General features: G+C 37.2%; 1 gene segment (V, D, J or C); it reads right to left on the bottom strand.

Annotated features, from left to right (window-relative positions):
* Nucleotides 1-10,794: 10,794 nt before the first annotated feature.
* LOC127686854 (immunoglobulin heavy variable 3-7-like) lies at nt 10,795-11,503 on the bottom strand. The segment is given in 2 exon segments: nt 10,795-11,144; nt 11,376-11,503. Coding segments are annotated over 2 exon segments (381 nt in total).
* Nucleotides 11,504-11,832: the final 329 nt, after the last annotated feature.

Raw genomic sequence — 11,832 nt, 5'->3', positions numbered from 1 at the left:
AATGTATTACATTATATGAAAAGAATTAAAATAAGCAATATTGGAGTTATCACAGAGAAAGGAGTTTCAGTTGGGGAAGTGTCTCCATGTGATCCATCTGTGGGGCATTTTCTCAATTAGTGATCAAAGGGGGAGGGCTTCTTGTGGGTGATACCTTCTCTGGGCTGGTATTCTTGGGTTCTAAAGGAGAGCAGGCTGAGCAAGCCAGGGGAAGCAAGCTAGTAAGAAGCATCCTTCTATGACCTCTGCAACAGCTCCTGCTTCCTGACCTCCTTGAGTTCTAGTCCTGACTTCCTTTAGTTATGAACAGCAGTGTTGAAGTGTAAGCTGAATAAACCCTTTCCTCCCCAACTTGGTTCTTGGTCATGATGTTTGTGCAGGAATAGAAACCCTGACTAATACAATGATGAATATCTCTTTAGGAGATTCTCAGCCATTTGACATTCTCAGTTGAAAATTTGTTGTTTAGCTTTGTACCCCATTTTTAATAGGCTTATTTTGTTGCTGGAGTCTAACTTTTGTGTTTTTGTATATATTGGATATTAGCCCTTTGTCAGATATAGGGTTATTAAAGATATTTTTTCAATTAGTTTTTTTTTTTTTGTCCTATTGACAGTATCCTTTGATGTGCAGGAGCTTTGTAATTTTATGGGGTTCCATTTGTTAATTCTTGATCTTAGAGCATAAACTAGTGGTGTTCTGTTCGGGAAATATCCCCCTGTGCCCATGTGTTCAAGGCATTCCCCCAGTCTCTTTTCTATTAGTTTCAGTGTGTCTGGTTTTATGTGGTGGTCCTTGATCAATTTGGACTTGATCTTAGTACAAGGGGGTAAGAATGGATCAATTTGCATTCTTCTGCATGCTAGCCTCCAGTTGAACCAGCACCTTTTGTTGAAGAGTCTATCTTTTTTCCACTGGATTGTTTTAGCTCCTTTGTCAAAGATCAATTGGCCATAGGTGTGTGGGTTCATTTCTGGGTATTCAGTTCTATTTGATGGTTCTACGTGTCTGTCACTCTACCAATATCATGCAGTTTTTAACGCTCTTAGTTTTTATTACTGCTAGAGGTCCAGGAAACTGATGCCCTCAGAGGTTTTTTACTGTTGAGGATAGTTTTAGCTAGCCTGTTTTTTTTTTTTTTTATTCCAGAAAATTTGAGAATTGCTTTTTGTAACTCTGTGAAGAATTGAGTTAGAATTTTGATAAGGATTGCATTGAATCTGTAGATTGCTTTAGGCAAGGTGGCCATTTTTACTATATTAAACCTGCTAATCCACAAGCATGGGAGATCTTTCCATCTTCTGAGGTCTTATTCCATTTCTTTTTTCAGAGACTTGAAGTTCTTGTCATTCAGATATTTTACTTGTTTGGTTAGACTCACACCACGACACTTTATATTGTTCGTGACTATTATGAAGTGTGCTGTTTCCCTAATTTCTTTCTCAGCCTCTTTATCCTTTGAGTATATGAAGGGTACCTATTTGTTTGAGGTAATTTTATATCCAGCCACTTTGCTAAACTTTTTTATCAGCTATAGGATTTCTCTGGTGTAGTTTGTTGTATTGCTTAAGTATACTATCATATCACCTGTAAATAGTGATATTTTGATTCTTCCTTTGCAATTTGTATCCCTTTGACCTCCTTGAGTTGTCTAATTGCTCTAGCTAGAACTTCAAGTACTATATTGAGTAAATATGGAGAGAGAGGGCAGCCTTTTCTAGTCCCTGATTTTAGTGGGATTGTTTCAAGTGTCTCTCCATTTTGATTGATGTTGACTATTGGTTTGCTGTATATTGTCTTTACAATGTTTAGGTATGTGCCTTTAGTTCCTGATCTTTCCAAGACTTCTAACATGAAAGGATGCTGATCTTTTGTCAAATGCTTTTTCAGAATCTAATGAAATGGCCATGTTTTTTCCTTTGAATTTGTTTATGTAGTATATTATATTGATGGATTTCTGTGTATTGAATCATCCCTGCATCCCTGTGATGAAGCCTACTTGGTTGTGGTGAACGATCATTTGGATGTTTTCTTGGATTTGCATGGCAAGAATTTTATGGAGTATTTTGCATCAATGTTCATAAGGGACCTTGGTCTGAAGTTCTCTTTCTTTCTTGGATCTTTGTGTGGTTTTGGTATCAATGTAATTGAGGCTTTATAGAATGAGTTGGGTAGTGATCCTTCTATTTCTATTTTATGTAATAGTTTGATGAGTATTAGTGTTAGGTCTTCTTTGAAGGCCTGATAGAATTCTGCATTAAAATCATCTGGTCCTGTTCTGTTTTTCGTTGGCAGACTTTCAATGTCATCTTCTATTTTTTTAGGGGTTAGGGGATAGTTTAGATGGTCTATCTGATCTTGATTTAAATTGATATTTGATATTTATATAAAAATTTTTCTATTTCATCCAGATTTTTCAGTTGTGTTAAGTATAGGCTTTTGCAGTAGGGTCTTAAGAATTTTTGCATTTCCTCAGTGTTTTGGTTCTTATATCTCCCATTTCATTTCTGATTTTGTTAATTTGGATATTGTCCTCTCTGGTTAGTCTGGCTAAGGGTTAATCTATCTTGTTGGCTTTCTCAATGAACCAGATCCTGGATTTGTTGCTTCTTTGTATAGTTCTTTTTGTTTCTACTTTATTCATTTCAGCCCTGAGTTTGATGATATCCTGCCATGTACTCCTCTTGGGTATATTAGCTTCTTTCTGTTCTAGACCTTTCAGGTATAAGGTTAAGCTGATAATTTATGCTCTTTCCAGTTTCTTTTTGGAGTCACTCAGAGCTTTCATTGTGTTACATAAGTTTGGGTATATTGGACCTTCATTTTTATTAAATTCTAAAAAATACCCTTTGATTTCTGTTCTCATTTCTTCTTTGATTAAGGATTTCCAAGTTGGTAATCTGATCCCTATACCACAAGCAAAACACAAGGATTTCTGAACCACCTTTTCAGTTAAACTTGCTATCTATAAGTACTATGTACACCCAGAAGATATTGAGCATACATCATGGAGGTTTATTCAGATTGATAATGAAGCACCCCTATTGTGTATTATGCAGCAAAGTAGGTAGAAATTTTCCACCAGTCTCCAGTGTACCTGAAAATATAAAACTTCCAAAGTTTTTATGAGTTAAATTGCAAGATTAAGGCAGCTAACATATCTGCCTACCCTGTCTTAAGAACAGATTTTGCCTCCTAATTTTGCATCAATTGACTTTATTCCATAGTGAACGCATCTGTATTCATGTTGAATAGCAGCCCTGTATATTGAGGCATTTTGTTTCTGTCGAATTCTCGAGAGAGTGACTTACTTTCAATAAATAAAATGTAGTGATCTGTTATCACTTTTGCCTTGGGTCATTCAGGGAAAACATAACAGTTCATTTGGCTTACTGTATTTCATGTAGGTAAGTGAGAGGAGAAAATCCTGATGAAGTCATGAAACGTTCTTGTTGGAATCTCCCTGCACCTTCCCTTCAGTTCTCTACCTGGTCTGTGCTTTGACAAGCATTCCACCTGCAACAGGTTTCCTCTTAATTTGGGTTCTGCGTCTAATACCTTAGTCAATAATCTGGCTCCTGAATAGTGCTCATACAAGACATGTACCTCAAACTTACTCTTTGATGCCCCTCTTTAGCTCTAAACCCCAAAAGACATTGTGTTAAGATAATACATGTCTTTTTCCTAATTGTAATTAGGAAAATTCTCCTGTAATTCTCTAAATTGCTGAAATCAATTTGATACAAACTTTCATATAGTATGATCATGATCCTAAGGAATCATTCCTTCTGGTGTCGACTAGTCTGTCATGAGAATATATTTTCAGAAAAATATATATTGATATTTATAAAAGTTTCAGACATGTTTCTTAGAAATGAGATACACTAAAAATGTCATATCAGTTTAGTGATCTCTAGAAAATGTAATATCTGGGGAGATTAAATCATCCCAAATTCCTGTAAATTAAACAAAAAATATCAAATTTAACAATCAAAAATTACAAAATGAATGTCAAGCTCCATACAGTTCAATGTCAGTGAGAAAATGGAAATGTGTGAAACAACTTTCCTGCAATTCCCATAACTCTATCCATTACTCATTTCAGTAAACAAAAAATCAGAGAGAATGAAAAAATGTTCAGATTCACTTTCAAGAAGAATGAGAACTGGGTGCATTCATGATGAATAAATAGGCAAGAACCCGTCCCTTGAATAAACTGTCATCTGTTCCTGAAAATACTTGTCATTAAAAAACACAGAAAGGTGAGCTGTTTTCCTGGTTATAGAGACTCATATAAAACCTCACAAAGTGGTTGCAGTGCTCCATCCCTGTGGAAAGCTTGGATGTCCCTGGTCTAACCACCCATAACTACACCCTAAGTGTTTTCTTACTGTCTGTCGAAGCACCAGAGAGTTAGTGCTAATGTTGAGAACTGTAATTTTCTGAGAGATCGCACAAGAGACATGTTCTATACTCACTCTGGGACACTGGATCTTTGCTCTGAGATGTGCTACTAGATCTTTTCCATTAGTATTGATACCTAACTAGACATATGTCAATAAGAAACATGTCTTATGAGAAGTTTCAATGAACTCTTTATTTCATATCAATAATTAGCTAAAAATGAACTCAGAGACATGGTATTCTACCTGACTGGTCTAAATCATGTGCATTTGAATGCCAACCTTCCAGGGTTGAAACTATCAATATTCCTTTTTAATATCCAAAATTAGATGTAAGCATGCAATCCATATGCTATTGGGTATGATTATATGTCAGTGCAGGTAGACATCATATGTTATAACCTAATTTCTGTTGTGGTAAACTAATAGAATAACAACAAAACCTTAGGAATGGAAATTTGCTTAATGTTTTCATGAATAGTGAATGAACTCATGGAAATAAATGCTGTAACATGAAATGCCTTGTCATATCCACAGCCACAGATGGAGAGAAAAATAGAGATGCAGAGAGACAGACACACCGAGAGACAGAGAAACACACAGACAGATGGGCAGGTGGACTGACAGACAGACAGACACACAGAATATATGAATACTTACTGTTGCTCAGTCCTTGTCTACACATCTACAGAACTCATGCTCAGTTCATAGTGCTACCCTTTTGTAACAGGTCTTTTAATATCATTTAAATTAATCAATAAATTTCTTTCCAGGTCAACTTTATATACATAAATCCTCATTTGGATTCAGATTGATAATTAGAACTTTCCCTAACAGGATATTATATTCTGTAGAGGCTCTTGATTCCTGGGAAAATAAACGAATCATGAAGGCTATGAATATAGGATTAGAGAATCATTATGAATCCCTGAAACTATTCCTCAATTCTCAAGAACATAAATTGAAAACCTAGTTCTAATTTATATTGTACTCAACAAGCAATCTTGGTCATCTCATGGGAATTACATTTTGAGAAAATATTTAATCATATACTTTTCACTAATTTATTTAATAATGGTAGAAAAGCACATTCACTTTAACAACAACATGAGGATGTTTGGAAAAGCTTTTTAACTGGAGCATCTTCACTCCGTATCTTGCATGAAGTGTAACTGGAAAAGTTGCCGATTAAAATAGAGTGAATTCATAGCATTTTCATTCCTTTCCTTGATAATTTAAACACATTTCTTAGCAAGTTATGAGCCTAATACTCCCTGTCATATCAGAATCAGCAAAGCTTCCTGCTCCTTCAGAGTTTATATTACATTCAGCTGAGGATGTGAGCTGTGACATTCTGTCTTGCACAGTAATAAACAGCAGTGTCCTCAGATCTCAGCCTGGTAAGTTCCATGTAGGCTATGCTGGATGATATTTCCCTAGTCATGGAGGCCCATCCTTGAAACTTTTGTGCATAATTTCTTATGCACAAAATATTTTGTTATGCATCAATAGGGTTGATTTCTCTGATTCATTCTAGCCACTGTTCATGACTCTCTTTCAGCCAGCTCATAAAATAGCTAGAGAAACTATAGCCAGAAACCTTGCAGGACACCTTCACTGAGGATCCAGGTTTAATCATCTCAGCTCCAGGCTGTTGCAGTTGGATCTAGCAATCACCACCTCTGGAGAGAGTGAAAATTGAATGCCACTGTCATCTTAGTACCTAGGCCATCCTTAGGTCTGGGACTGGGGAGCTCCTTAACCTGTAAGTGATGCCAGAAGGAAGAACACATTCCAGTTCCAAGCCATGGTGAGGATGTGAACACAGGGAGGACTGTTGAGATGAGGTTGGTAATGCACCCTGGTGTTACTGTGTGATATTGAAAATGTTGTGTTTATACAAGCAGATGCAGCTTATTTACAACTTAGAAAGTTGTTCTTATCAAGACTTGATCCAGCTTAGGACAGAGGTAGATGGCTGTGAGTCAGTGGGGAACTGAGTTCCAAGTCCTAATCCTGTCTGAGGAAATGCATCTCAGACCCTTTCCCTGATCTCCATTCACACTCACATCTTTCCATGGAGTTTCAGGTCTCCATAACCAGGATGTTCACCATGAGCATTGTTGAGTTGTCCATGAGCTAGAAGACTCTCCTCAAGGTAAAAATGTGTCTATAATTATGTTAAAGTGTGATAAATACATTGGGTTTCTTTTTTCCACATGAGAAATTAGCAACTATCACTGGAGACTGTTGTATAACCTCCATCAATGACCAGCAGGACCCATCTGTCATCTCTGATATTACATGAATATCACTAAGATATTTCTCTAGAACAAGCCTCAAGGTTGTGAACTGTAGAAGTACCCTTGTTATCATGATAGACACCTAGCAAATAACTCAGCCTTGGTCATGGTGTTTGTCAGTGTCCCAGAAAGCAAACTAGAAAAATAACCAAATGTAATGCTTTATCAAATATTAGGATCTCTGTATGCTTCTTAGTGTAGAATACTAAAAGGAAGAAAGGAAGGAAGAAAGGAAAGAAAAAATGAAAGAACAAAGGTAAAAGGGGGATTGAAATGAGAAGTCGCTGCATTATAGTATCAAATGAAAATAAATTAGTATCATCTGAGGGAAAAAATCAATTTAGAAAATGTCTGTTTAACATGTCTATGGTCAAGCTTGTATAACTGTATATTTAACTGATTAATGATTGATATGTAGGATATAACTGTATGAAACTATCCCTAGGTAGATAGTTCTGGGGTATATAAGAAAACATGCTGAGCAAGCCATTAAAAAACAGTCATGGAGCAGAACTTCTCCATGTTTACTTCATTTACTGCTCCAGGTTCCAGCCATGAGTTTCCACATTTAGTTCTCTCAGTATGGAAGTTTGACTTCAAAATTTTGGATCCAAATAAATTTTAGTTGGTATTTTATTATAGCAGTAGAGGCCCAAATTAAAGCAACATTCCCCATCAGCATCTGCATTTACTAATCAGGCTTCTGTTTGATGGGTGAGTCACAAGGTCTTCCCAGTTCAGTGCAACCATAGGAGATGTTCCTCTTATGTTTTTTTTTCTTTTTACCATATTTGGTCTCATTTTTTAACGAAATAGGAAGTGGTTTTGCCTTCACCTTGGAGAGGAGCCTAAGAGAGCTGGAGCAGCTTAAGCTTCTGACTGAAACCTTGTCTTGGAGAGTCATTTGCTTGCACTTACCTGAAGTATAGCATAGATTTTCAAGAGGAAATTGCAGTAGAACTCCCGGGTACACTTTTCAGAGGTGCTGAAACTCATTGTGTCCAGCATCATAATGTGCCATCAAGCTCTGGAAGCTTTTCATGAGTCACTTCAGATAATTTGGATAATGGCAACAGCACATGTCACATGTTAGTTAAGGTTCTCTATTATATACCACAACCCTTAAAATAACAATCACAGACACAGATACAGACACACACACACACACACACACACACACAACTGAAGCTGCTGAATTACTGGGATGTACCTTCTCTGTCCCTTGCCTCCATCTAATATGTAGGACTGTCCCAAATGGTCTCAAGATTATATTGCAATTTGACTTTTATGAGGATAGTGTAGAAGTAATTAGAAACCTGGACTTTTGAAGTGGTTCAAAGTTGGTTTCATTGTTCTTCCAGCAACTGAAATCCCTGTAATTGCTTTAAATAGAACACTTGTGAACTTAGAGTAGATTGCCCATTTCTGAGTTGTGTTGTATATCTGCAGTCGACATGGTGCCCCAGTGGGTAGGGAGGGTCACACCAGCTCCACATATCAGCCTGCCAACATTTTCAGAATCAACCTCTGAGCTCAGAATCCATCCCCGGAGTTTTACAGTTTAAAAAATAGGCACTCATTTAGTGTTGTGTATTAGGATGTCTCCAATCACCAGGAAACAGAGTATAGAATGTCAGCCTGGCCATAGGAAAGGATATATCTCCATCTTTAGGTTATTCTGTGCCTTGTCTCTGAAAAATTGTCTAACATGGCACAGGTTTTTCTTTGTTCATCCCTAAGAATCTGCAATATTGAAACATCAAACAAAGCCAAATCAAGACTTGGATCAATTTTCTCATCAGGTCAGCTCACTGGCCATTTTGTGGAGTAAAGAAGTTTACATGACATACCTGAAACAACATGAGCATAGTCATAGGAATACTCAAACAACTGTAGCAAACTGAGATATTTTCTTCAGATATTGGCCTTTACAGAGGCTTTCCTAATGTCTCCTTCAATTCACTGTCTGTCATATGCCTATAGCACATATCTATTGCAGGAAATGAGCTGGTTAATAGAGGAGACCCAAGAGGAAGAATCCGGGCTTCAGTTAACAAAATGAGATTTTAGTGCATATTTAAGGCTAAGGACAGAAATGTTAAATTGTTTCATTCCTTTATGCAGAAGACAAATTCTGCATAAAGAAGAGCAGCTCATACTCAGCTGATATAGATGATTCTATCCATAGGTTCATCTGGTGACATGACATCACTGTTTACACAATCTACCTGATATCTATGGGGACCCCCAAGCTTTCTAGGGACTCATGTAGCTTGGAAAAGTTATGCTTTCTAGTGGTTCTAGCAAACTCATCATCTTCTTTTTATCTCTGCTTTCAGAACAGATTTTAGACTCTTGGCAGACTTGGGAAAAACACTTGCAAATTCCTTAGTCCTAAGTGAGCATATCAATTCACTAGAGGAAACACATATATTCTCCTGGGTCTCTAATGCTTCGCATACCACATGGTTTACTTGGGTACCTTTAAAATCTTCCAGGAGATACTCCTTGATTAAAGTGTGCAATGAAGATCAATGATGAGGCTAGGGCTGGTAAGAGTGGACTGAAATGGATATCCAATAAAAGAACTTAGAAATCTGGAAGGGCTCTAATCTCTCAGATTTTCATTTTCTATTGTATGTTGATGCCCTATGCATTTGTACATACATAATAAGCTGATTTTATGCATGCTCAGATTCAGTTCACTCAGTCACCAGTAATAAATATAGGTTTCTATGAAGAAGAAATCTATCACATATCTTCCTCCGGGTAAGGCTGATGCCTATTGTTCTGGGCCCATCCTTAACACCCACAAACCATTAAAAAGAATGTGCCTTTACTTCCTGTATTATGAATGAAAAATGTCTCCAGAATACATCAAAAGAGTAGATAATCACTCACTTCTGGTCTTTTATTAATGTAAATGAGGACAATTTTGACTTTTCATGAACTGAGCAAGGTGTTACTGAAGAATAGATGTGTAAATTTATTTAATGACTTTCTTTATTGTCCACAATTATCATGCATAAAAATGTAGATGTTAAAAATAACTTTTATGAGATAATGCTGCCCTCGCATAAATCATGGCTCTGTGAAAAAGGTAGAGTAAAACTTTCCTGAAGCAGGATTCAACTGTAGTCAAATAATTATCCAGGAAGAGGGACAGCGTGTCTCACAGATACCTGAACTCTAATCCCTACAGCTCACTGCTCTACAGGAGTTCCATCTGTCAGTCTCCCTAAAGTAGCACATGATGGTAAAAGAGTACATGGTACGACTTTCATCTACAGAATATATTTATTTAGAAGATAGATGCCCACATTAACCAGATCCTGATACAGTATTTAAGAGTCTGTAAAAGAAGAAAGAGGTGTTAGAAAAATTGGTACTGGTCATTTTATAACAACTTTCCCCAAGTCTCTACAAGAACCATAATCTTGCATTTGGCCAAGTCTAAGGTAAGTGGCTCCTGTCTATATTTAGAAAAAAGAAAAAAAAGAAAAACAGACATTTTCTAGATAAACAAAACACAGTGTGAGATATAATGATAAAAGTTATAGACTAAGGAATTGAATCAGCTGTAAATAAAATGTGTCAGATCTGTGCCGGATGTGCACAGTTCTCAGGTATATCAGAAAGTTACAGACCAGTTAGAGTGTATGGATCACTAAGTATGGCCTCACCCCTCTAGTGGTTCCCCTCATCCCAATACACTCTTAATCAGAACAATACTGAGTCTTTGCCCTGAATAACATGATGAAAATGCCTCATCAACACCATAAACACGCTTAAGCATTTGATCCTGGTGCCCATACCAGAGTCATTTCTGCAATTAGACGTGATTTTCTGCAATTAGGTCCTATTGGACTTGTGGTATACAGTTTTTAAATGGGAGAAAAACAACTATGTTCTTCCAGATGCCACACACATGTACAGACTTTAAATTCTGAGGGCATTCTGGGAAATAATTACATGGAGCTGAAACCCTAGAAACCCATACTGAGTTATCTCTACACCTGTTCCTACAAAGTACCAGTTCTACATGTGTGCTTTGCGCCGCCTGCTGGACATAAGCTCATCTGCAGTAAGGTTTTTGTCCATGTTCACATAGTTGTCCTCTCAGTGTGCTTAGTACAGTAATAAGTGGCAGTGTCTTCCTCTCTTAAGCTGTTCATCTGCAGGTAGAGACTGCTTTTCGAATCGTCTCTTGAGATGGTGAATCTGCCCTTCACAGACTCTGCATAGTTTGCTTCATAATTATCAGATTTGAGCTTAATTCGAGCAACCCACTCAAGCTTCTTCCCTGGAGTCTGGCGAACCCACTGCATCCAGTAGTTACTGAAAGTGAATCCCGAGGTAACACAGGAGAGTTTCAGAGAATTTCCAGGCTGCACCAAGTCTCCCCCTGTCTCCACAAGCTGCACCTGACACTGGACACCTGAAAAAAAAAGGAGGAGGAGGAAGATGAAGAAGAAGAAGAAGAAGAAGAAGAAGAAGAAGAAGAAGAAGAAGAAGAAGAAGAAGAAGAATCCAGTTAATAAACTATCACAAACTTTTCACTGATCCTGTCACACCCACTCACACACTCATGGTTTTTAGAAACCATGTCTCTAAAAAGAAAAGAGAAAATGTAGAAATTCTTAAGAAATTCTTCTTAAGAATTAATTACCTTTCAAAAGAGCCACAAGGAAAACCCAGCTCAGTCCCAACACCATGCTGGATATTTTGGGTTCTGACTTGATCACTGAATGGGAAGACCTTTACCTCCGGATTTGGGTGTCCCTGTTAAAGCTGTAGTCAGGGCTGGTTTTCATGAACAGAGGTGAACATAATTTGCATATCTTCCTGCTATATTATAACCTGAGATATGGGAGCCTTAGAGGAAACAATTATTATTGGCAATGGCTTAAGTAGCATTTCTACCATCAAAGTGTAACTAAATGTCCAAGGACAGGGCTATATGTAGAGAGATGTTTTAGTTTGTCTTTGTTTTTGTTTCTGGTTGTTTTTTGCATGCCTAAGGCATTTTGGTATTTTCCAGTAAAGCAATATGTTGAAGAATGTTACATTTGAGTAATACTTGTATGATTGAAACCATGGCTCTAAAAAGAAAAGAGAAAATGTAG

Source organism: Apodemus sylvaticus, chromosome 6 (genome assembly GCF_947179515.1).
Source record: "Apodemus sylvaticus chromosome 6, mApoSyl1.1, whole genome shotgun sequence".
NCBI classification, from domain to species: Eukaryota; Metazoa; Chordata; class Mammalia; order Rodentia; family Muridae; genus Apodemus; species Apodemus sylvaticus.
This window is presented reverse-complemented; position numbering and strand designations above follow the sequence as displayed.